A 25,063-nucleotide genomic window follows, 5' to 3' on the forward strand; every position below is an offset into this window, starting at 1 on the left:
TTTCCATCCAGATTCCCCCATGGTGATGCCCCATGTCCACATTGAACAAAACCAAATCTTGAGTTTCGGAATGAAAGGGCGCTCACTGCACGCAGCGCATCACAGGAAATGGAAGGGAAGGCCCAGCCAGGCCAGTGCAGGGAGGGAAGAGGCCTTCCAGGTGCCCACCCCCTTGATTTGGCTAAATAAGCTTCAATACACACCATCAGGCCAGAGCACCTGACTCCAGGCTTTGGGAAGCGTCTAATTGGCCTAATGAGCTCCCAGGTGGCTCTAGGGGTGGTCCCTGGAGTTTGGGAGAATGAGCTCTGCGAGCTTTTCCCCTCTGGGCCCCCGGCCCCTTGCCAGGCGAGGGTGGGTTTCCCTGCCTGGAGTCTCCAGGACGACAGGCCGTACTGGACCCGTCGTCCACGTGAACACGCGTGCGTCCCCACGCACGTGTACCCGGGCGTCGGGGACTGGGGACGGCAGCCCACCTCTGCTCAGCTGGTCCAACACCCGCCCCCACTGCCGAGTAAGCAGGTTGCCCGACCAGGTAACGACTACCCTAAAAGCTCAGCCTGGAGACCCTCGTGCGAGCGGCTTCGGCACCGCCTGAAAGAGCGGCCAAAGAGCCTTTGGAGGAGCGTCCGAACTCGCCAGTGCCTGGGACGAAATGTCCCAGGGCGGGCTGACGCCCGGCGTCCCCCGCTGTGTGTCGTGTATCGCGCCCGCGGGATGCGCCCGGAGGAGCCCAGCCCTCCGCCCGTCCGCTAAAAGCGCGGGAAGACCCCGGCCCGAGGCCACGGGCTGGAAGGTGGTGCCGAGCCCCTTCCCGGGAGGCAGGCACCCAACCGCCGGTCCTCTCCCGTCAGGCAGCCGGGCGGGCCCCGCCCCAGCGCCGCCCCCGGCCCGTGGTGGCGCCCGCGCCCGCCGGCCCCGCTCGCCCGGCCACTCTGGCTGCGCCCGGGCTCGAGTTTCAAAGCCGGGCTCCGGCGCTGAATGGGCCTGCGCCCGGCCGGCCTTTCCCACAGCCCTCGCCCGCCGCCGCCCCCCCCCCCCGCACCCCCCCCCCCCCGCCGCGGTCCTCCCTCCGCCGCACCCACGTGACGCCCGAGCCGCGGCGGCTCGGATTACCGCCGCCGCTCCAGTCCCCGCGCCGAGGCCGCGCCGCCAGCTGCCCGCGCCGCGCCCCCCGCGCCGCCCGCCCGCCCCGCCGCGCCATGGCCCGCGCCGCCCCGCCGCGGCCCGCCACCCCGGAGCTCCGCGCGGCCGGCCGCTGAGCGCCGCCCGGAGGCGGAGGCCCGGCCCGGCCTCGGAGCGAGCGCCCGCCGCGCCCGGCTCCCTTGGCTGCCGGCGCCCTGCTCCCCTGCCCGCGCCCGCCGTCGCCGCTGCCGCCCGGCCCGGCCCGAGCATGGAGACGGCGGAGAAGGAGTGCGGCGCCCTGGGCGGGCTCTTTCAGGCCATCGTCAACGACATGAAGGTAACGGGGTACGGCGGAGCTGGCCGCCCCGCGGGCGCGCGGGTGCGGATGTGGGTCCCCTCTGGGGACGAGTGACGGCGGGCATTCGGGCATCGCGCCGCGATGTGTGTGTGTCCTTGTCTGAACGTGTCCGGCCTGCGTCTGCTGTGCGCCTGGGTCTTGGGGCTCCCGTCTGAAGGGGTGTGGGTGTTTGTGTGTCAGGGTGCCCGTGCGGCGCCCCTGGTCTCTACCCGAGGTCGCCCGGGTCGTAGCGCCCCCGTGGGGTCCCAACCGGAGCCTGCGCACACGCGGGCTCTCTGCGCCCCCAACCCCCAAATCATGAATGGGCTTTCGCTCCGGGGTCGACCCTAAGGCCTTAAATTTAATGGGTCCGGGGTCTCGCCGGCCTCCGCCCCCTACCACCACTGTGCACCCTCCCCAGCCCCCCCCCACCCCCACACCCGCCCCGATGGCCCTAGAGCCCAGACAATGCTGTCACCGCCAAAGCAGGGAAAAATAATAAAGCCGAGAACCATTAACTCCTTCTCCGCCGGCCTCGGTCTCCACTCTCGACCCTGTGACTGCCACCACCCCCCCACACCCCCACCCCCAGATCTCCTGCAACAGGCCCTAGGAAGCTGCAGGACTCCAAGGTCTCCAAGCTGACTGTCTCTGCATCCCTAGGCCTCTGTCCTCACCTTGGGGGGGAGAAAGGAAGAGGGTTCGGGTTTCTGGAGCAACCCCAAGGGGGAGCCTACTACCATCCCAGACCTTCAGCACCGGTCCCCACCCCCCAGCCTTTGATTGGCCAATACCAGAGGGGAGCCAGCCACCAACTCTTGGCCCACCATTAGCTCGCTAGGTGGGGAAACTGAGGCCTGGGAATGGCTCAAGGTCATTAAGGAGACTGTCCGACTCTCCCTGACCTCACCCCTCTCTGTTGATCCGCGGAGCAAGAGAGATCCTTTGCCCAGAGAGGCCAGGGTTTAGCAGGCCTGGCCCAGACTGACTAGGCAGAGAGGGGTTCGAGCTCCAGTGACAGGATGGCGGTGGGAGGCCGCGGGGGGAGGGGGGGGGGCGGGTAGAGGAACAACGCTAGTACGCTTCTCCTCTGAGGCAGGATTGTGGGGCAGGGGAGAGCACTGGGCTCTTCACGTGAACTCCTCAGAGCCCCCACCTGAGAGCCCCCACCTTTGAAGCCTATCGCACACTCCCAAGTACACAACAGAATCCCACGGTGACATCACAGGCCCAGGAGGCCATACCACACACGGGTGCAGCTAGCCCCACGGTGCCCAGGCGGGCCCTTCCACCAGAGGCTCCCAGTGCTGCCAGGGGAGCAGCCCCAGCCCTCGGAAGAGGCCTGAGGCCACCCTCACCTTGGACTACAGGGCTGGCAGCATATAGGCGTCCCCCACCCCCCACCATAGGGTGCTCCCCTGAGACCTCCATCCTTTGCAACTCTACCCGTGAGCCCCTCTGCCAGCCCTCAGAAGTTCTGGCCTCGCTGCCCTCGGCAGGCCCTCCTGTGCTGTGGACGTCACAGGCCTGGCACTGGGATCCCTTCCTGGGACCAGGCAGCCCGGACCACCCTCCCCCCAGCTACTCCCAGGGCTGGCAGAGAATGGGACCTTCCCACACCCTCCTCCCGCTGGCAGCCTCCCCGTAACACTGCAGAGAGCAGCAGCTTCTCTGCTCAGAGAAGAGGGGCAGGACTCTCCCTCCCTTTCCAGGCAATTTGCAAGGGACTTTGGGATCAGACTACAGCAGATTGCAGGCAGGATTCTCTGACTTGTGGAGGCGAACTGGGAAAGGTTTCACCTGGGGTGATGTCAAGTACTGATACTCACCTATGACACGTGCATGTGTTCAGGCCAGGGACAGAACAGGGGACTGGGCCACCTGGAGGTCCATCCCCTGGATTGCATGGGGCGGGAGGGGGTGGGGGGTACAATTTCTGGCCATTTCCCTCGGTGATCTGAGCCACAGAAGCAGCAGGGGCTTCCATAGAGGAAGGCGGCTGACTTGAGGAGATTGAACTTGCCCCCGAGGCCTGTCCACGGCATGTCCACGAGCCCCAGGACAGCCCCTTGTAAGCGCAGGCTCTGGCTGGGGGTGGCAGCATAGCGGGGAGTGAAGCCTCCTCAAGCTGCACCTGGAGCCTGAGGGCCGGGAGGAGGGCACCAGCTGAGGGTTGGAGAGGGGCCCTCGGGAGCTTCCCCTGCCTTCTGTGCCTCATTTAACCACTCTGATGCCTCTTGGGTGCCATGCCGCCCACCAAAGCCCAGAGAGGGGCAGGGACTTGCCCAAGATGGCAGGACTGGGCGGGTGAAACACCTTCCACATGAGTGAAGGTGGCCTCCACTCAGCACTGACCCATCCAGAAAATGGGGCCATAAACTAGGCCTGTCCCCTCAAGAGTGGGGAGTGTGTCCTGGACGTCAGCCCCGCTGGGTGGGAGGGGCTTCTCTCAGAGAGGCAGGGGTCATGCATCCCCTGTTTTTTAGCCAGCATTAACTGAGCGCTTACTGTATACTGGGCGCTGTGCTGTGCGTTTCCTTTTCCCTGCCTCCATGAGTCTCCACACTGACCCCTGGTGCGGTTCCCCTCCCGATTTGACAGGTGAGGAAACTGAGGCTCAGAGAGGGGCCCTAGCCCGGGGTCACCCAAAAAGCCCTCTCTCAGGGATCACAGCATGGGTCGCTCACCCAGACAGCCCGTGTCGGGACTAAAACCACCACCAGGTCAGAGACAGAGTCTCCGAGGGCCGGGAGTCCTGCGGCCTCTGCGTCAGTCTTGTCCGGTCCACTTGAGCACCTCCAGTGGTGAGCATGTGACCTCTCCCCTCCAGCACAGCCCACTGCACTGGGGACAGAAAGGGCGTTTCTCCTGTCCCTGCAGTTCCCATCGCCTCCCACCCTTGCTGCCCGGATGTTCATCTCTCTGTACCCCTGGAAGTCGGTGGAGTGACTCGTCAGACGTGGGATCAGATCTTGCCCCTCCCACTTGGTGGCTTTTAGCAAGTCAGTTCATCTTTGAGTCTCAGCTTCCTGAACGATAGAGTGGGGGCGACAGTCAGATTTATTTCACAGGACTGCCCTGTGAAATACCCGATCCGACGTGACCACACAATGAAAAGGTCTTCGCGGGGTGCGCAGCCTACCACAGCCACTTGACGAGCAGTGGCAGTCACTGTCACTAGTGGTAGTGACCCAGAGTCTTAGAGCCCGACGGCCACGGCACAGCCAAGGTGAGGGCAGGGGCCCAGGTGAAGACTGAGGACTCTCCCCAGGGACACTGGCTGCTTCGGTCCTCAGAGACCAAGGTGCTCAGGTCCCTCTGCTGAGGAGGAGCTGGGCCCGGCCTCCCCCAAGTCCTGTCTTGTCCCCGCTGCACTGGGAGAGCTGCGGGTGTGACGGTCTGGGATGCAGTGAGCCTGACCGGCTGGAGGCTAGAGTGACGGGCCCCAGCCTAAGGACTTGAATGGGGTAGGAACTTGTCTGTCCCCAGCTTCTCCCAGTCCCTTGTGCTCCAAGGCTGCTGAGGAGCTGAGAAGGTTTCCTGGAGGTCAGGACGACTGTTTCTGGATCCCTGTCCCGTCAGCATTGTCTCCTCTCCCTGGAGGTCTTAGCAAGGCTTCGGGGCTGGAGTGCCGAGGTGGTGTGAGGCTGCCACCCCTCAGAAGACTCCTGAGGGTGCCAAGGGGAGGGTCAGCTCCTTGGGATTTCCAGGGGCAACCTACCGGGCTCCTTTACCCTGAACTGTGCCCACGTTCCTCTCCAGCCTGTGTGAACTTCTCAAATATTTGCTTTCCCTGGTCACTGGCGGGGCTGGGCTGGGCAGGGAGGGAATTTCTAAGGTTGTCAGAAGCTGCTGTGTTTCCTTTCCACCCCTGCAGGCTGTCCTCAGCTAGAGAAGCTATCTCGAACCTGCCCCTGGGTTCCAGTCTGGCAGAGCCTCCTTCTGAAGCCTTGAGGGTTGGGGTCTCTGCCTTCTTTATTTCCCCAGCACCTCATCCTACATGGAAAGGAGGGTTAGAGGCCCTTGGGGGCTGGTGCTTTGCTGGCCTTGGGCTCCCCTTCAAGCATCAGGACCTCCACAAGGCCATCAGGCCACGGCTGAGGTTTCTCCAGGACCCGACAGCCATGGGAAGGCCCATTAGCCAGAAAAGCCCCTTGATCAGACTGGACAACTTGGTGGCCAAGAGTCCAGCCTCCCTACTGGGAAACCCCCTCCCAACTCAGAGCTTTGGGCCAGGCTGGGATAAAGGCCACACTGTGTCCCCGGGAGGGGAGGGGAGCTGGGGGTGGAGAAAGGTGGCTCTGTTGGCCACACAAGGCCCCATTCAGCCTGGGGCCTGGCTGTCCCGGGCGGGCTGGCTGGGCCCTGCAGCAGTCACAGCCTCCCTGGACCTGGGAATCACTGCTGCTAGCCTGGGATGGATGGGTGGCCTGGCCGGTAGCAGCTTCCGGAGCACAGGGTGGGGGCCCCCAGTTGAGACCTGGCATGCCTGAGCCCTGCCCTTGTGTCATGTGGACTACGTCACCTGTGTCCAGAGGGACACAGTGCCCCTCATGCTGCTTAGCCCAGAATCCCTGCCAGAACCCAGGGGAGCCCAGAGGGTACAGGACCTGCCATTTCTGTTTCCGTCTCCCCTGAGGGAGGATGTGGGCCAAAACGGTGGCCGCTGTAGACATTAGGCCAGACTTCCTGACAGGGAGGGAGGAATGACCAAAAACACCTGTTCCCAGGGCCAGGCCTTCCTCATGTCCCATGGCTCTGACCTTGGTCTTCTGTCATCCCAGAGGGGCCAGCGGCCTCCCTCTCCATGGGGCGGGGGCCACTCTCTCAGAAACTGCCAAGAGTCTGGATGGAGGCGTGTGGGGAGCCTATCCATGGTGTCTGATTTCCTCTCCCATCTCCCCGGCAGAGCTCCTATCCCATCTGGGAAGATTTCAACTCCAAGGCCACCAAGCTGCATTCCCAGCTGAGGTGAGGCTGCTGAGGGTGCCCCAGCTGGGGAGGGGATGGGCAGAGGAGAGGACCCCTCACCCACAGAACATCCCACTCTGTCTCCCCAGGACCACTGTGCTGGCTGCTGTGGCCTTCTTGGATGCCTTTCAGAAAGTGGCCGACATGGCCACCAACACCCGAGGTGGGGAGGGGGTGTGGCTGGAGGTTGGGTTTGCCCCAGGTTGGGAAAGGCTGAATGGAGGATGAGTGAGGGAGAGGACACCCAGCCCAGAGGTGGGACCTTAAATTCCGTTCCCTAATGAAATGGGCTGGTTGTGTAGAGAGTGAGCCTCTTATCACTAGCGGCATACAAGCAAGAGTGGGAGAACGGTGATAGGGATGACACGGGGACGGGCAGGGGGGCTTCTGTTCTTGCTACGGGCCGCCAGCTCGACCACAGTTGTCCAGCCTTCTGTAACAGTGAGTCTGATTATGGCGTCTCACCCCCTTATCTGCCTGTCTTAGAGCACACGGGGGCAGGCAAGCACTCCCCGTTGGCTTTGGCGTCTCTTCTGCCTTCTAGTTCAAGTAGTTCTCACTTTCAGGTGGTGAGAAATAAGGTCGCGCGGGCCCTTGCACTCTCATGCCTGCCTCTGGCACCTGGAGGAGATTCCGGGAGGGCTGGAGGGGATTTGGGCAGGCCCTTTGCACAGCCTCTAGCGCTGGCCTGACCACCAGAACACCCGCAGCTGCAGCAGGCGGGCACCGCCGGGACGGGCAGGGCCTTGGTCCCGCAGAGAGGAGAGTCGCGGCAAATACTGAGGACCGCTCAAATCCCCCCCGCACGGATCCATCCATCGCGGGACCGAGCGGTGCTGGGGGCGGGGCGCGGGTTGCGAGCGCGGCCTTCGTGGGCCGGCGCGCCACCTCGTGGCCGAGGCTGGGACTGCAGAAGACCCGGCGGGCCCCTTCCCACGCTGCGCGCTTGCCTCGCCAGGGGCCACACGGGACATTGGCTCAGCGCTCACGCGCATGTGCATGCGCCACCGCAGCATCGAGACCAAGCTGCGGCAATTCACCAAGTGAGTGGGCGCCGCGGGTGGGCGGGAGTGGGTACGCAGTGAGACCGTCCCCTGGTGGCCCTGACCCTCACACCCCACCCACAGCGCGCTGCTGGAGAGCCTCATCAACCCGCTGCAGGAGCGCATCGAGGACTGGAAGAAGTCAGCCAACCAGCTGGACAAGGACCACGCGAAAGGTGGGCCCGAGGCTGGGGCTGGGGCTGGGGCCTCCTGTCCCCATCGTGCGGAGCCCCACATGACAGCATTCCTTTCTCATCCCCTGCACAGAATACAAACGAGCCCGGCACGAGATCAAGAAAAAGTCTTCAGACACGCTGAAGCTGCAGAAGAAAGCGCGCAAAGGTAGAGCCCACGGCTGCCCATGGAAGCATAGCCCCGCGGGGCCCCGCTTGGTATACCCCCACACCCTATGGAGTACCCCAGGGAGTCATACTGGCCGGAGGGGCCCTATCCTGGACACAGGATCCTCCAACCTGCTGGGTGGGACCGAGGGAGCCTCCCTGCACCCCAGACCTGGTCCACCAGGCCTTCCCCTTTCAGGGAGGCAGCAGGAGGCCCAATAGGCCCAGGCACCCCACACCCCTGCCCCAGGAGCGGCTCTATCCATCCGGCTGTCTTTCACACATTCTTTCTTTCTCTGTCTCTCCTCCTCTCCTCCTCCCACATCCTTCCTGTAGAGCTACTTGGTAAGTCAAATGTCCCTCCCTCCAGCCGCTCCTCCCGTCCTTGTCCCATTTGTCTGTCTCCCCCAGCTCAGGGCCATTGGAAGGAGTCTCTCCAGGCCAAGGAGGAGCGAGGAAAGCGGTCGGTCCATCGAGGGAGGGGCCTGGGGCATAGTCCCCCTGGGGCCCTGGGGGCCCCTGGCCAGGGATGAGTCCCAGGCCACTGCTGGGTCAGTCTGCCAGGCCAAGAGGGGTTGGGCCGGGCAGGGTGGGGGGCACAGGCCCTGGCTGCCCCACTTCCCCCAGGCCCGCCCGGTCACCTGTTGCCTTCTCACTTCCTGACTCACCATCTCTACATCATCCTCTTGCCTCTCTCTGTCTTTCTCGCTGCTTCTTTGTGTTGCCGTTGTTGTCCTTGTGCATCGCTCCCTGAGCTGAGTGGGAGCCCATACTGAAATGACCCCCTTCCCTTCCCCCAGGGCCCAGCCCCTAGCTCTCCTTACCCCCCCCACCCCTACCCCTCCCACCCCCCCCACCCCCCCCCCCCCCACACACACAACTTTCAGTGGCCTGGCCTACAGCTGAGTCCCCGGGCTCTATTTTGTCCTGCTTCCACCCTCTCCCGGTGAGGTGAGGTGAGGTGGTGCCGGCCCAAGGGCAGTGAGGCTGTCCAACCAAGGGGTTGGAAGTCTCAGCTGTGGAGGCCTCCACTGGGCTCACCTGAGCTCTGCCCGCTCCAGGTCCTGGGTGGCTTTGCAGCTTTGGTGTCTTTGCTGTGTCCGTGTCTGTCCACTCTGCCTGCTCTGGGACCCACCCCTGCACAAGCCCTAGAGTCCCGGCTGCCCTCCCTGGTCCCCTGGCCCCCGTGGCAGGGCCCAGCCCCACTCCGGGGACACCACCACGGGGCCTGAGCCATGCACACAGCGAGCCGGGCCGGCGTCCCCAGCGCGGCCTCTCCTCCCAACCCCTCCAGGGAAAGGAGATCTGCAGCCCCAGCTGGACAGTGCCCTGCAGGACGTCAACGACATGTACCTGCTGCTGGAGGAGACAGAGAAGCAGGCGGTGCGCCGGGCCCTGATCGAGGAGCGCGGCCGTTTCTGTACCTTCATCACTTTCCTGCAGCCTGTGGTGGTGGGTCCCTCAGAGAGGTGTTTGAGCATCCCCACAATGGGGCTAGCTGAAGAGTTTCCAGGAATCTCAGGAAATCCCAAGAAGCAAGATGTGGGAGCCATTGGTGGGAGTCCTTAGGGGTGACTCGGAGGCCCCAGCAGGTTGGGCCATGCCTGTGGTTGACTACTTGACCCCTGAGAAAAGCCAGTTCTCAGTGATGCCTGGCTGGGTACCCTCAGAGCCACATGCTCATAGCCCGAAGACACAGCTCGTAGCTCGTGTTGCACTAATTTGGTCTGGATGTATGGTCACACCAACCCCTGGGTGTCCAGGCCCAGGCTGCCTCAGACCCAAGCAGCACTGGATGAGAGAGGAAAGGCCAGAGGAGGCTCATTCCTCCAGGGTGGGGGGCAGGGGCAGGGCCAGAGGGTCTGACCCGCTGCTTCCTCAGAATGGCGAGCTGACCATGCTGGGAGAGATCACCCACCTGCAGGGCATCATCGACGACCTGGTGGTGCTGACTGCGGAGCCCCACAAGCTGCCGCCCGCCAGTGAGCAGGTTCGGCCAGCCATGGGACTGGGAGGCAGGGGAGGGGATGGCCTGCCATTAGTTGGAGACAGTAGAGGAAAAAAGGGGACAGAGAACCAGACAGGTCCCAACATGCATGGTGGGACATCCGGGAGCACCTGTTCAGGAGAGGGATGGTGTGCCCAGGACCCAGTGGAGGCCTCAGTCTGAGAGCAGACGGGTGGAAGTCCCGTGGGGCCTGGCCCTGTGTCTGCCCACAGGCTCCACCTGAGCAGGCCAGACCTGGTGACTCCTACCTCCGTCCACACCCAGGACCCAGTACCTTCCTAGGCACACAAACAGGCTCACCTGCCCATGCGGGCCACCCTGCTCAGCTCCCCACAGTGCTCCCCCTGCACCAGGATCAGTCCCATCTGACAGGCCTGTGGTGTTGCTCACTGGGCGCTGTGTGCCCGGCACTTTCCCCGGCCGTCTCGTTGAATCACCCCGATGCGCTGTAAGACAAGAACCATTGGGGCACCTCACGGGAGTAAACAGGCTCAGTGAGGTTCCAGGAACTTGCCCAAGGGGCACGGCAGAGCCAGGACTTAAACCCCATGGTGTCCCTCATGGTCACTCTCTTGGCTCCTCTGCCAGTGAGTTCTGGGGACAGCATCCCTGGGAAGCAGAGAGGGCAGTCTCCCTTGATGTCCCCCCCACTCCGCCATCTGGCAGTCCTGCTTTCAGACTCCCCTGGGGGTCTCCTGCTGGGGCTTGGCTCTCAATAGGGAGGACGGCGGGGGGGGGGGGGGGGGGTAGGGGCTACCAGCCCTCCGGGGGTCCTCCAGAAAACGGGCTGGGCTGCCTCCAGTGACCTGCATCCATGTCCCTGTACAGGTGATCAAAGACCTGAAGGGCTCTGACTATAGCTGGTCGTACCAGACCCCCCCATCATCGCCCAGCGGCTCCGGCTCTCGCAAGTCCAGCATGTGCAGGTCAGTGCGGGACTGACGGGAACAGAGGGGCAGGGACATCCCAAGAGGGAATGGGTAAGCTCTCAGCAAATCAGAAATCGCTTCAGGGCCTCAGAATTCACCCAACTGCGTCACCAAGGAATTTGTGAGCGTAGAGGACAAATGGACCCGTATCTCGAGACTGCTGCCAGTACAGGCATGTGCTAGCAGGAAGCAGGGGGCAGGAGCAGTTTCGTTTACAGAGCAATAACTATGTGCCAGTTGCCATGCTAAACGCTTTATGCATTTTCTTCATTGAATCCTAACAGCACCATATCAGGTGTGGTGTTGTCTCCATTTCACAGAAGGGGAAACTGAGGCACAGAGTCCCATAATTTCACTACTAGGCTCTGCCCGGCCCAGCAGAGTCAGTGGGGGTGGGAGGATAGTAATAAGAACCTAAGACCAGGGAGGGGCACAGAGTCTTCTGGCAAGGTGTGCTGAGGCCACAAGGTAAGGGACACTCTAACCTGGCTGCTTTCTGGATGCAACCTGTGCCCGTGCTGGCCCCTGAAGTCTCACTCAGTCACCATGCAGGCTCAGGATCAGGGATGCCTCCAGGGCTGGCCCCAGGGCAGGACTTGGAGGAGACATTTAAGATTCAAGGTTCTGCAGGTGTGAGGGCAGTGAGCACACAGTGACTTATTGGTGAGGGGAGGCCCCTCTGCGCCAGGCTCCCTTTCCCCAGAATCACCTCTGGCTGAGCACCTGGGCATGAGAAGTAAGCCAAGCACAGCTATCGGCAGCTCCTGTATGGGGAGGAGGGTCTGGGTTTGCTGGACCCCAGGCGGGTGGCCGTCACAGCAGGGAGGGTTGATTGCAGAGGATACCCATGACCAAGGGTACGAGCTGAGGAGCTTCAGGGTCAGGCTCAGAAAGAAGGCAGCCTTCAACTGCCAGGAACATTACCCGAGAGTGAAATGGTTGCACAGGGGATATGAGCTGCAGAGGGCTGGACACCCTCCAGGGGGCGAAGGGAGTGAGGACAATGGTGGGTCCAGAATCCACACGGACCGTCACCGCATGCTAGACATCGAGTTAGGATTGGATGGCAAATACCAGACTTTGACGAGGCAGTCCGGAAATGATCAGACTTGTGTCAGGTTCCAGCCCTACTGGGACGAGGTTGATGTTTAGTGACTCAGTTTCTCCATCACCAACCCAAGGTCTGCTGTTCTTAAAGGCAGAGTAGGAGGCAAAGAGACTGCTCGGCCCTGGGCACGCCCTGGAGCATTGGGGTGCTCTGGGGGCAGGCACTGGGCCAGCTCTGGTGTGCCATCCCCTGCCCAGGCCCTGCCCTGTCCCAGAATCCAGCTCTTCTGTGGCACCTGGGTCTAAGGAGTTGTAGTCTGACATTGTCTTTTCCTTCCTTTGCCCCTCACCTCTCTCCTCCACCCTCGTCTGTCACCCTCCCCTCCACACACACCTTTGTCTCCCCGTGTGGCTGCCGTACCCCTTCCCTCACTCCCCCAGTGCCCCCAGCAGCAGTAGCAGTGCCAAGGGTGGCGGAGCCCCATGGCCTGGGGGTGCCCAAACATACTCACCCAGTTCCACCTGTCGCTACCGCAGCCTGGCACAGCCAGCCACCACCACCGCCCGACTCTCCAGCGTCTCCTCCCACGACTCTGGCTTCGTCTCCCAGGATGCCACCTACTCCAAGCCCCCCTCACCCATGCCTTCAGACATCACCAGCCAGGTGAGAGGGTGTCTGCAGGGCCTACAGCTCTTGAGACTGGCCGGGAGGTCCCCAGGACCACCTCACTGGGGACCAACCTGGGTAAGGAGAGGTGGGGAAGGTCTTAGAGCAGTCAGCATCTGCCACAGCCATGTCAGCAAGGGGCTTTGTGGCCCCACTACCTCCTCATTTCCTGATTCCTTACCCACCGCCTTCTTCCAGCCATGGGACCCCAAGGGGGCAGCTTAGCAGCTCTGATCACTTGTGACCCTCCCCCCCTGCATTAGGCTTATTGTGACAAGGTGGCTGGTCCTAGGAGGCATCCCCAGGAGCCCCAGGACATCCTCCTGCTTCTGCACACTTGGGCCAACTCACTCTGAACCCAGAGATTGGTCCACGAATCTCCTCAGATGAAGGCTCAGATCCTTACAGCCTCAGTGAGATGGGCAAACACAGGGGCCACAGTAGAAAACAAAGGGAGGTCAGGCCACCTGCCCAGGGGGCTATCCTCAGGGTATCAGGAGTGACTACATTTGGATACAGTCTGCTATTCCTCCCCCATCAAGTCTAGTGCCTCCATTTGGACTGAGCATTTTATGTTTTGCTGGTTTTTTTGCTCAAAGATGTCCCTATTATACTTCCAGTCTCTCTCCCCTGTGGGCTCATTCCCGTCAGTACACAAAAGAACTCCAGTATCACGCATTTTAAATTTTTTTAACGTTTTATTTATTTTTGAGAGAGAGACAGAGTACAGGTGGGGAAGGGCAGAGAGAGAGGGAGGCACAGAATCCAAAGCAGGCTCTAGGCTCTGAGCTGTCAGCACAGAGCCCGATGGAGGGCTCGAACTCGTGAACCCCAAGATCATGACCTGAGCTGAATGAAGTCAGACGTTTAACCGACTGAACCACCCAGGCACTCTTAGTATCACGCATCTTAAAAGCCCTCCCTTCCTTCCATGTTATCCTCCAGTCACCTAGCTTCCTTCACAAGGAAATTTAAGGTTGTCTGCACTGACCAGTTCTACCTATTTCTCATTCACTCCTATCAGCTTCACCTATTTATAACTGAAAAATTTTAGATTTGTTAATTTCTCCCATATAGTTCCATCCATGTTTGCTGTACATATTTTGAGACTGTTTTATTAGGTGCAGGCAAGTTTAAAATATTAAGTCTTCATAGTGAATTCAATCTTCTAACATGATGATCCTCTGTTCCTTACAATGCTTTCTAAAAGCCTGTTTCGTCTGATATTACTACAGCTATCTCAGCTTTATCCTGTTGAAGATTTATATTACCATTTCCCAACTGTTTTATTTTTTTAATGTTTGTTTATTTCACAAGAGAAAGAGAGCAGGGGAGGGGCAGAGAGAGAGAGAGACGGAGAGAGAGAATCCCAAGTAGGCTCCATGCTGTCAGTGCAGAGCCCCCTGTGGGGCTGGATCCCAGGAACTGTGAGATCAGGACCCAAGTTGAAATCAAGAGTTGGAGGCTTGGGGCACCTGGGTGGCTCAGTTGGTTGAGCGTCCGACTTCGGCTCAGGTCACGATCTCGCAGTTCATGGGTTCAAGCCCCATATCGGGCTCTGTGCTGACAGCTCAGAGCCTGCAGCCTGTTTCTGATTCTGTGTCTCCCTCTCTCTCTGCCCCTCCCCCACTCATGCTCTGTCTTTGTTTCTCAAAAAGGAATAAATGTTAAAAGAAATTAAAAAAAAAAAAAAAAAAAGAGTTGGAGGCTTAACCGACTGAGCCACCGAGGCACCCCTCCCATCTCTTTACTTTTAAACTCACTATATCCTTATGTTTTAGATGAGTCTCTTATAAACAACAGATGCCTAGATTCTCTTTTATCCAGTCTGACAATCTCTTTTGATTTGGCATTTTTAGTCTACTTCTCTTTATTGTGATTATTGACATATTTGGACTCCTGTCTTTTTATACATTCTACTTTTTCTGTGCCTCTTATGTCTCTTCCCTTGTCCTTTACTTTTTTTCCTTCTCTCATTTGTTTCCCTCTACTAAACTGTAAGTTATATTGTATTTCTTTTACAGGATATCTTGAAATTTTACCATGCATTCTTAACCCCAACTCCTGAATAATTCAAAGACTTCAATACATATTTTAACTTTAGTCACCAGTGGGTTCTCCCAACTTATAAGCTAATATATATTATTCTCTACTTTTTTATAACACTCACAGATGACATTTTTCTTCTCCTCCTCCTCCCCCTCCTCCTTCTCCTTCTTTTTCCTTTTTAAAGATTTTGTTTTTAAGTAATCTATACACCCATTGTGGGGCTCAAACTTAAAACCCTGAGATCAAGAGTCTCACGCTCCAACTAGGCCAGCCAGGCACCACATGACATTTATTTTCTTAACTTTACTATTATTTTGTGCATACAGTATTTGTCTAGATTTACCCATATGTTTACACATTTCTTTGTTCATCATTTGTTCTTATACCTTAACTCTTCTTCTTTCTGAAGTATACAGCACATCCTTTAGAAGTTCTTTTAGAATAGATCTGTAGTGGTAAATTCTCGGGGTTTTTTTAAATCTGTAAACATGCTTCCTTTTGTCGTCTTTCTTGAAAGTGTTGCCAGGGACACAATTCTGATGTGACAGTTATTCTCTCTCCACCACTTGGAAGGTATTTTTCCACTGTGTCCTGGCTTCCATTGTCGATTGAGAGGTCTGCCATCAGATTGTTGCGCCTTTGCGTCCCTGGTCACTTGTAAGATCTTTGCTCTTCAGTTTGTGCTTAGTTGCAGATTTGTTTTTATTTAGTCTCATTTGATGGGTTTGTATTCCTGTATCTTCATATTCATGTCTTTCACGTGTTCTGGAAATTTTCAGCCATGATTTCTCTATTCCCTCCTTCTGAGATTCCAATTCAGTGTGTTGCTGGACCTTCTCATTTATCCTTCTATGTATCGTTCTCTCAGTTATCACATTTTCCTGCTCCCCGCCTCTAGGTATGATGTTCTGGATCATTTAGTCAGGTCTGTCTTCCAATTTACTTTTCAACTCTAGGTTACAGCTTTTTAACCTTTCCATTAAGGCTTTTTTCTAAACTGTTATTTTGAAATAATTTCAGTCTTGTAGAAAAGTTGCAAAAAGAGTACAGAGTTCCCACCTGCTCCTTCCAAGCTCCCCTAATGTTAACCTGTTATGTAGCTACCAAACCAGGAACGAACACTGGCACAATACTATTAACTAACCTATGGTCTTTTTCCAAATGTTGCCCGTTTTCTCACTCAGATCCCTTTTCTGGTCCAGGAGTCCAGGATCCAGCACAGGACCCTGTGTCGCATCTAATTGTTGTAATTTTTTGGGCTTCTCCAGTCTGTAGCACCTCTACAGCCCTTCTTCTTTCAGGTCTTTGATGCTCTTGAAGAATACCAGTCAGCTATTTTATAGAACGTCTCTCAGTTTGGGTGTGTCCTGTGTCTTCACATAATTAGATGGAGGTCATACATTTCTGGCAAGAATACATAGCAATGGTTTATTGCTGTTCTTCATCCTCACCAGCCCTTGGTATTTTGCATCTTTTTCATTTAAGCCCTTCTGGGGGGTGTATAGTGGTAGCGCCTGTGTTTGAAATTCGTCCTTCCCTAATGAGGAATGAGATTGAACACCATTTCCTACTTCTGAAGGCCACTTGGCTGTCCTCTTTTACGAAGGACCTATTCAGATTTTTGCCCATTTTTCTACTAAGTTGTTTTTTTTTTTTTTTTCTTATTGATCCTAGAACTCCTTATGTATTATGGATACAACACCACTCCTTCATCTGGGGTTTTCTCGGAGCCTTTACTCTTAATTGGGTCTTTTAATGATCTAAAATTCTTAATTTTATCTTTTTTAATATAATTTATTGTGAAATTGGTTTCCATACAACACCCAGTGTTCATCCCAGTAAGTGTCCTCCTCAGTGTCCATCACCCACTTTCCCCTCTCCCCCAGCGCCCATCAACTCTCAGTTTGTTCTCTGTATTTAAGAGTTTCTTATGGTTTGCCTCCCTCCCTCTCTATAACCTTTTTTCCCCCTTCCCCTCCCTCATGGTCTTCTGTTAAGTTTCTCCAGATCCACATATGAGTGAAAACATACGGTATGTGTTTTTTCTCTGACTGACTTATTTCACTTAGCATAATATGCTCCAGTTCCATCCACGCTGCTGCAAATGGCCAGATTTCATGCTTTCTCATTGCCAAGTAGTATTCCATTGTCTATATAAAGCACATCTTTATCCATTCATCAGTTGATGGACATTTAGGCTCTTTTCATTTGGCTGTTGTTGAAAGTGCTGCTATAAACATTGGGGTACATGTGCCTCTATGCATCAGCACTCCTGTATCCCTTGGGTAAATTCCTAGCAGTGCTATTGCTGGGCCACAGGGTAGATCTATTTTTAATTTTTTGAGGAACCTCCACACTGTTTTCCAGAGCATCTACACCCGTTTGCATTCCTACCAACAGTGCAAAAGGGTTCCCCTTTCTCCACATCCTTGCCAGCATCCATAGTTTCCTGATTTGTTCATTTTAGCCACTCTGACTGGCGTGAGGTGGTATCTCAGTGTGGCTTTGATTTGTATTTCCTTGATAAGGAGTGACGTTGAGCATTGTTTCATGTGTCTGTTGGCCATCTGGATGCCTTCTTTAGAAAAGTGTCTATTCATGCTTTCTGTCCATTTCTTCACTGGATTATTTGTTTTTCAGGTGTGGAATTTGGTAACTTCTTTATAGATTTTTGATACTAGCCCTTTATCCGATATGTCATTTGCAAATATCTTTTCCCATTCCGTGGGTTGCCTTTTAGTTTTGTTATTTCCTTTGCAGTACAGAAGCTTTTTATCTTGATGAGGTCCCAATACTTCATTTTTGCTTTTAATTCCCTTGCCTTTGGAGATGTGTCAAGTAAGAAATTGCTGCAGCAGAGGTCAAAGGGGTTGTTTCCTCGTTTCTCCTTTAGGGTTTTGATGGTTTTCCTGTCTCACATTCAGGTCTTTCATCCATTTTGAGTTTTTTTGTGTGTATGGTTTAAGGTGGTCTAGTTTCTTCCTTCTGCATGTGGGTGTCCAGTTCTCCCAGCACCATTTGCTAAAGAGACTGTCTTTTTTCCATTGGATACTCTTTCCTGCTTTGTCAAAGATTAGTTGGCCATATATTTGTGGGTCCAATTCTGGGTTCTCTATTCTATTCCATTGGTCTGTGTGTCCGTTTTTGTGCCAATACCATACTGTCTTGATGAGTACAACTTTGTAGTAGAGGCTAAAGTCTGGGATTGTGATGCTTTGATTTTCTTCAATATTATTTTGGCTATTCGGGCCTTTTGTGGTTCCATACAAATTTTAGGATTGCTTGTTCTAGCTTTAAGAAGAATGCTGGTGCAATTTCGATTGGGGCTGCATTGAATGTGTAGATTGCTTTGGGTAGTATTGACATTTTAACAATATTTATTCTTCCAATCCCTGAGCATGGAATGTTTTTCCATTTCTTTGTGTCTTCTTCAATTTCCTTCATAAGCTTTCTATGGTTTTCAGCAAACAGATCTTTTACATCTTTGTAAAACTGTTCATTTTAATGGATGTCCAGTGTATTCATTTTTTAAAATTTCCAGTGCTTTTTGTATCTTGAGATATGTTTGTGTACTCTAAGGTCACAAAGACATTTTCCTCTGAAAGCCTTTTTCTTTTACCTTTTTCATTTAGATCTGCAGCTCATCAGGAATTGATGGGGGGGGCGGGGGGGCGTATGAGATGGGGGTCCTTTTTTCCATACAGATATCTAAATAGCAATTGATTGAAAAGGCCATCTTTTCCCCCCTGCACTGCAGTGTTACCTGTATACCTGTAGCTGTTTTGGAAGTTTGTGTTCTTTTTTTTTTTTTTTTTTAATGTTTATTTTTGAAAGGGGGGAGGGGAGGGACACAGGATCGGAAGCTGGCTCTGTGCTGACAGCAGCGAGCCTGATGTGGGGTTCGAACTCACAAACTGAGATCATGACCTGAGCCAAAGTTGGACACTTAACCAACTTGAGTCACCCAGGCACCCGAGGAAGTTTATATTGTTCTGCTGGTTGAATTGTGCTCTTTTACAATACCATACTGGTCTTCATTATTGTAACTTTATAAACATTTTTGATATCTGGTAACAGAAGTCTTCCAGCTTTGTTATTCTTCAGTATCACCTTGGCCTTTGTAATTCCTTATATTCCTTAATACCAGCTTCTCAGTTTCCATCAAAAAAACAGTAACTACACCTCCTGGGGTTTTGGCTGGGATGGCATAAATCTGTCCATTTATTTTGGCTTTTCCTTTTCTCAGTAAGGTTTTGCAGTTTGCATGTAAAGATCTTGCACATCTTTCACTGGATTTTCTTGGGTAGTTGATGTTTATTGATGCTGTTTTAAATTATTTGGGCTTTGTCGGATTTTTTTTTGTTGGCTGCTGATATTTATAAACTTGATTTTTTTTTTTTTTTGGTAAATTGATTTTATTAAGTTATATTAAAATCACTTATCAGGTCTGATAATTATAGATTCTTTTGAATATTCTACCTATAAAAACAATCATGTCTTTTACAAATAATGACCACTGTTTTCTTCCTTTCCAATCCTTTTGCTCTTTACTGCTTTTTCTTGCCTTACTGCCTGCTAGGACTTCCAATGTTGAACAGAAATGGTGATGGTAGCCATCTTTTTTTTTTTTTTTTTTTTAAGTTTATTTTGAGAGAGATGTATTGCGAGTAGGGGAGGGGCAAAGAGAGAGGGAGGGAGAGAACCTCAAGCAGTCTCTGCACCATCACAGTTTCTCACGAAACTGAGATAGTGACCTGACCTAAAATCAAGAGTCGGACGCTTAACTGACTTAGCCACCCAGGCATCCCGATCCTGGGCATCCTTATCTTTTTCCCATCCTCGGAGGAAAAGGTATTGATATTTTTGAAGATCCCCTTTATCAGATAAGGAAGCTCTCATCTAGCCTTGTTTAAGTGTTTGTTCATGAATTAGCCCTAAATTTTTCCACTGACTGTTCCAAGTGCTTTTTCCATTGGTTTTTGCTTTAACAATTACATTGATAAACATCCAAATTTGTTGCTTGCTTCATCTGAATCCTCACCTGTGATGCTTTGTTTCCTTTTGTTTTGGTGACCTTGGTTCATCACAAACTGAAATATCCCAGTATCTAAATTAAGGATGATTTGGAGAATTTGACAGGGCAGAGGTGCCGTAATAATGGACCCCATCACAGGGTGAGCTCTCCACCTGGCCCCTTGTCCAGTCTCCCAACCACTGTGCTGCGCTCCACATGTGCCCCCAGGAGCCCTCGTGGTCCTGTGCCCACCCTGGCTGCTATTATCTTCATTCTTTTTTTTTAAGTTTATTTGTTTTGAGAGAGGGAGAGAGAATCCCAAGCAGGCTCTGCACTATTAGCACAGAGCCTGACACGGGCCTCAAACCCACAAACCACAAGATCATGACCTGAACCGAAGTCAGACACTTAACCAACTGAGCCTCCCAGGCGCCCCTTCATTCTTGTGTTTTCTTTGCAGTTGGGGGTTTCCCATGGCACCTATTCCCCCCAGCCAGCCAAAGCAGCAGTCTCCCCTGTACACTCGGTCCACTCAAAAGTGGACTTGCGCGCCCCCCGCCCCCAGTCTATGAAATAGTCCTTGAGGTGTCCACGATGCCTCTGTGCCCTCTGATGGACCCCCAGCAGCTTCAGCACTGCTGACCATCCTTCCTCCTCACGGGCAGGTCCTTCTGAGTTCTGTGACATGGTCTGCTTATGGTTTTCTAACCACCTCTCTGGCAGTTCCTTGTTACTCTCCTTCACCAGACCCTCCTCTTCTTGCCAGCCACTAAATGTGGGTGCGCCTGAGGTCCTTGAACCTTTTCTCTAACTGTCCTCACTGCCAAGGTGACCTTCCTCTGTCTCAAGGCTGTTGGATTTGTGACTCCAACCTTGACTTCTCCCTAAACTCCAGACTTGTAAATGCAGTTGCCGACATTGTACCTGTCCGTAGATACCTAACAGGCAGCTCAGCTCTGCATGTGCAGGATGGAACTCTAGACTCCCTACTTCCCCCACGCCTGCCCTTCTGAGACAACAGGGACACCGTCAACCCTGCTGTCCTCCCTAGTGTCCCTCCTTCCCTTGCCCACCACATCCAGGCCATCAGCAGCCGCAAGTCCTGTCGTTCATTCTCAAAACCTATGGTTCTTGGGTTGGGCCACGGGGTTGGTCAGTGCCCACAGTGTGTGCTCGGCCTGCAGACGCTCGCAGGGGCGGCGGGGTGTGGTGCTGAACTCAAATGTCCTGCTGCATGCCGGTGCTGTGACCAGGTATCTTCTCTCCTTGCCTCCCTGCCCCGTCTGCCCACCTGCTCTCCTCTGCATGGCAGAAGTCCTCCAGCTCTGCGTCCTCGGAGGCCTCGGAAACCTGCCAGTCTGTTAGCGAGTGCAGCTCCCCCACCTCGGTCAGTGCTCCCTGCCTGCAGTGGGACTCAGGGAGGGTCCGGGGCCTACCAGAGTGGGGAGCAGAGTGCCTGCTCCCTGCAGGAAAAGCCGCCTGGGCACACCTGCAGCCACTCCCAACACCTCACATCTTTCCTTCCTGAGTCATGCCATCCTACCCCTGGGATTGGCAGGAACCAGGGGTCATGGCACCCTCCATGCTCTGCCCTTGACAGTGATCTTGAGCCTGAGGCCCCACACAGGCCTGAAAACCCTGTATCTCAACTGTAGTGAGAGGACCCTCAGCCGTGGATAGGAGGGCCAAGGGTCCCCTGACCCATCTGCCATGCCCTGCAGGACTGGGCCAAAGCAGGTCCCCATGAGCAGCCCTCAGGCACCAGCCTGCAGAGGAGGAAGGACCGACTGGAACACCCCCGGGACACAGAGCCAGGCCTGGCCAGCGGGGGCACCCTAGGCCCCAGCGGAGAGGAGGCACCAAGACCACGCATGTCCCCTGCCACCATCGCAGCCAAGGTAGGCATCCGCTCCCCTGGCAGCCCAGCCAGTGCCCCCGTTCACTCCCAGGTCAGTGCCAGGAGGCCCGGCAGGTGGTCTCGGGGCCAGCTCCATCCACCTGGTGGGAGCCACCCGGAGTCCGAGCCGAGGGGGGCAGCGGGGAGCCAGGCCTCAGCCCGCAGTCTTACCACCCCCAGCACGGTGAGGAGGTGTCCCCGGCGGCCAGTGACCTGGCCATGGTGCTGACCCGCGGCCTGAGCCTGGAGCACCAGAAGAGCAGCCGGGACTCTCTGCAGTACTCCAGTGGCTACAGCACGCAGACCACCACGCCATCCTGCTCCGAGGACACCATCCCCTCCCAAGGTAGGCCCCGGGGCTGGGGCTGGGGCACCGGGCCTTCACATGCCCCAGGCCCCAGCCCACGGCATCCCGTGCCCCCAGGCTCTGACTACGACTGCTACTCGGTGAATGGGGACGCAGATGGCGAGGGCCCGGCCGAGTTCGACAAGTCCTCCACCATCCCCCGCAACAGCAACATCGCCCAGAATTACCGCCGCCTGATCCAGACCAAGCGCCCGGCCTCCACCGCGGGGCTGCCCAGCGCCTCGGGCGCTCCCCCCGGCGTGGCCACCATCCGCCGCACGCCCTCGACCAAGCCCGCCGTGCGCCGCGCGCTCTCCAGCGCTGGCCCCATCCCCATCCGGCCGCCCATCGTCCCCGTGAAGACGCCCACAGTGCCCGACTCCCCTGGCTACGCAGGGCCCACACGGGCGGGCAGCGAGGAGTGCGTCTTCTACAGCGATGAAGCTGCCTCGCCCCTGGCACCAGACCTGGCCAAGGCCTCACCGAAGAGGCTGAGCCTGCCCAACACGGCCTGGGCCAGCCCTGCCCCAGAGGCAGCCAGCTACCCCGGGCTGGCGGACGACGACGAGCAGCAGCAGCTGGCCGCCAACCGGCACAGCCTGGTGGAGAAGCTCGGGGAGCTGGTGGCGGGCGCCCACGCGCTGGGCGAGGGCCAGTTCCCCTTCCCTACAGCCCTGACCGCCACCCCCGCAGAGGAGACGCCCAGTCCGCCCCCGGCAGCCTCCGGCGACCCCCCGGCCGAAGACATGCTGGTGGCCATCCGGCGCGGGGTTCGTCTCCGCAGGACCGTCACCAACGACAGGTCGGCACCCCGCATCTTGTGATGGCACTGCCCTCCCGCCCTCTGGCCCCGCGAGAGGCAGGTGGCCTGGCTGGTGAACAGTGGCCACTCAGAGCGAAGGCAACAACAAGGGAAGAGCAGAGCCAGGCAAGCTTTTGGTTTTTCGTTTAAGTCACGCGAGGAAAAGCCACTTGATGGAAAGAGACACTCACCTTGGATTTCCACATTTAAACAGGAAGTGACTTCTTTAACAGAGCTCGCCAGCTCCGAGCCTGCAGGCCTTGAACTGGATGTGGAGCCTGTTTTATACGTTTCTCACCTGCTCTGCCCCTCCTCTTCCTCTTCCACAGGCCCTGCCTTTTCCACATCTGGCCTGGGCCCAAAGTGCCACAGCTTAGCTGACCTGACCCCACTTCTCCCCTCAGTTGGCGGTGCCTGGGGCTTCTCCTGAATGCTGGCCCCCACAGCCCTCCACCAGGCCCCTCTCCTTCCTTCTCTGCACCTGTCCCAAGCTCCTCTCAATCAGGGAGGTGGGCTGTCTTTGGAGGGGCCAGGCACCCAATCGGCTAAGGTGTCAGATTTGACTGAAAAGCTCCACAGAGTGGCAGTTGGGGGGCAGACTGAAGTTGGGAGGCCCAGCCTGCTGTGGAGGAAGGAGGCCCAAGGGCCACAGGCCCCAAGTTGAGTCTTGGGAACCCACACAGAAGAGGCTGTGGACCCCGAGGTAGATCCCATCCTGGCTTGCCCTCCTCTGGGAGGTACAGCCAGGGTTGAGGGGCAGGGCAGCAGGGAAGAAGTCCAGAGGCCTGAGGGTCAGATGTATGGTCCTCATCTGGGCATGTGGAGACTTTAACTCTGGTGGCACTTTGGTCATGGCTTTGGCCACCTGTGGGGGTAGGGGCTGGAACTGCACAGGGTGTGGGGGGTTATTTTATGAATATAATAAAATAGAGCTGACTGGACAAGGACTGTGTGTGGGGACAGGGTGGACGGTACAGGGTGTCCGAGAGTGCCTGAGGGACAGGGGTCCTCGCAGTGGCCTGGAGGGCCCACGGCAGGAGAAGGAGGGCCTAATTGGCTTCCCCAAAGCCAGGGGGCAGCTGTTTTTTTCTCTCCAGATTCTGGAGCAAAGCCAAAATAAGGTTGGAGAGGGCCAGGGTGGGGCCTCTAGTACGTCTGCTTAGATGGGAGCAGGGGCGGTCCAGGGAGATTGGCTTTGACTCTCTGTTGCCAGAGGAGATGCCATCCCGGTGCAGTACCCCCCACCCTGGAGTCCAGTCCGCGCTAGGTGCGGGGTGGGGGTGCCCTCCCCTCCACGTACCGAGGCATGCCAGCTCTAAGCAGGTAGAAGCAGGTGCGTCTGGGGCGAGCAGAGGGCTTCCTGTTGTCCCGCAGGCCAGCAGAGAGAGCAGCCAAGCTCACAGGGCAGCGGGACCACAAGGCAGGGGCCTCCCAGGGTCAGGAGAGCAGGCTTTTCCTGGTCGGGGTGGGATGGGGTTGGGTCTGAGTCTCAGCGCCAGGCTGGAGCTCCTGGCAGTTCTGCAGGGAACTGGGGTCCAAGCAAGGCAGCCAGGCAGCTCTGAGGAACCAAGGATGCCCCCCAGTGGATGGAGCCCCCCAGGCTCCCCAAGGGGAGACGGAGAATGGTATCTGTAAGTCGCTAGGTCTGAGAACAGCCTTGCTGAATGCTCAGGCCAACCCGAGAGCCCAAGTGTGGGCACCTGGAGAGAGTCCAGGTAAGGGAGGGCCCGAAGAGGCCGGGAGAGCAGGTGGCCAGTTTGGGGAAGCCCCAGGGAGGGGTGTACCCAAGTGGGCTGAGGGAGTGAGATGCAGGATGTGTGATGTGAGCAGGGTAAGGAGTGGTGGGGTGGGGGGTGGCTTGGGAGGCCCAAGGAGGGGGTGGGCATAGCACAGCCACCCTCCCAGACTCGTGCCCCCTCTCCTCCAAGCCACCCCAGGGCTGTACATAACTCCCCCATCCCCCTGACCACCTCTCTCCCATTTAGTGACCACCTCTTAGGCCCACCCCCTTGGGATCCGAGCCAGCCATCCCACATCACAAACTTCGGTTTGGGGGACTTCTTTACGTTCATTTTTTTTTCATTTTGTACAGAGAAATATTCTTTTCAAAAGCGTCTTTTGACTGAAGTAACTTTTCTGGTGCTGTTGTTAACTTGTTCCTTTTTTTAATTTATTTCCCCACCCAAGTCTCCCCTCCTGGTTCCTACTCACCCTTTCTTCCCTCCACCTCTCCCCACCCCACCCCCATCCCATCTGAACCATTTTGTTTCTTTTCTTTCTGTCCGTTTCTGGATAAATTATCCTCTCCTCCCTGCCCCCTCCCCCCCCCCCCTCGATTTAAATAGTCACTGCTACAAGTAACAAATGCACTGTGAAGATTCCAGTATTAATAAAGTTGTACTGTAATTAACACCCCTGCCTCCGCCTGGCTTCCTCCACCCTGTTCACGTGCCCCTGCGCAGCGCTGGCACCCTGCCCTTTCCCATC

The 25,063-nt window shown here is 56.2% G+C and overlaps 1 protein-coding gene across 3 annotated transcripts; it reads left to right on the forward strand.

The window, feature by feature from the left end:
* Nucleotides 1-1,191: 1,191 nt before the first annotated feature.
* Nucleotides 1,192-24,988, forward strand: MTSS2 (MTSS I-BAR domain containing 2). 3 transcript variants are annotated; one of them, XM_058708541.1, is made up of 14 exons: nt 1,193-1,462; nt 6,372-6,433; nt 6,523-6,596; nt 7,392-7,476; nt 7,561-7,652; nt 7,744-7,818; nt 9,112-9,269; nt 9,700-9,807; nt 10,654-10,751; nt 12,339-12,465; nt 20,844-20,918; nt 21,253-21,429; nt 21,609-21,774; nt 21,853-24,988. In XM_058708541.1, exons 1-14 carry the CDS (start codon nt 1,394-1,396, stop codon nt 22,596-22,598), a joined length of 2,112 nt encoding a protein of 703 aa, XP_058564524.1. In that variant the 5' UTR covers nt 1,193-1,393; the 3' UTR covers nt 22,599-24,988. The 3 variants fall into 3 exon arrangements, with proteins under 3 accessions (XP_058564523.1, XP_058564524.1, XP_058564522.1); XM_058708539.1 differs by having other exon boundaries at nt 1,194-1,462; nt 12,243-12,465; XM_058708540.1 differs by lacking the exon at nt 20,844-20,918 and having other exon boundaries at nt 1,192-1,462; nt 12,243-12,465.
* Nucleotides 24,989-25,063: the final 75 nt, after the last annotated feature.

Source organism: Neofelis nebulosa, chromosome 17 (genome assembly GCF_028018385.1).
Source record: "Neofelis nebulosa isolate mNeoNeb1 chromosome 17, mNeoNeb1.pri, whole genome shotgun sequence".
Lineage (NCBI taxonomy): Eukaryota > Metazoa > Chordata > Mammalia > Carnivora > Felidae > Neofelis > Neofelis nebulosa.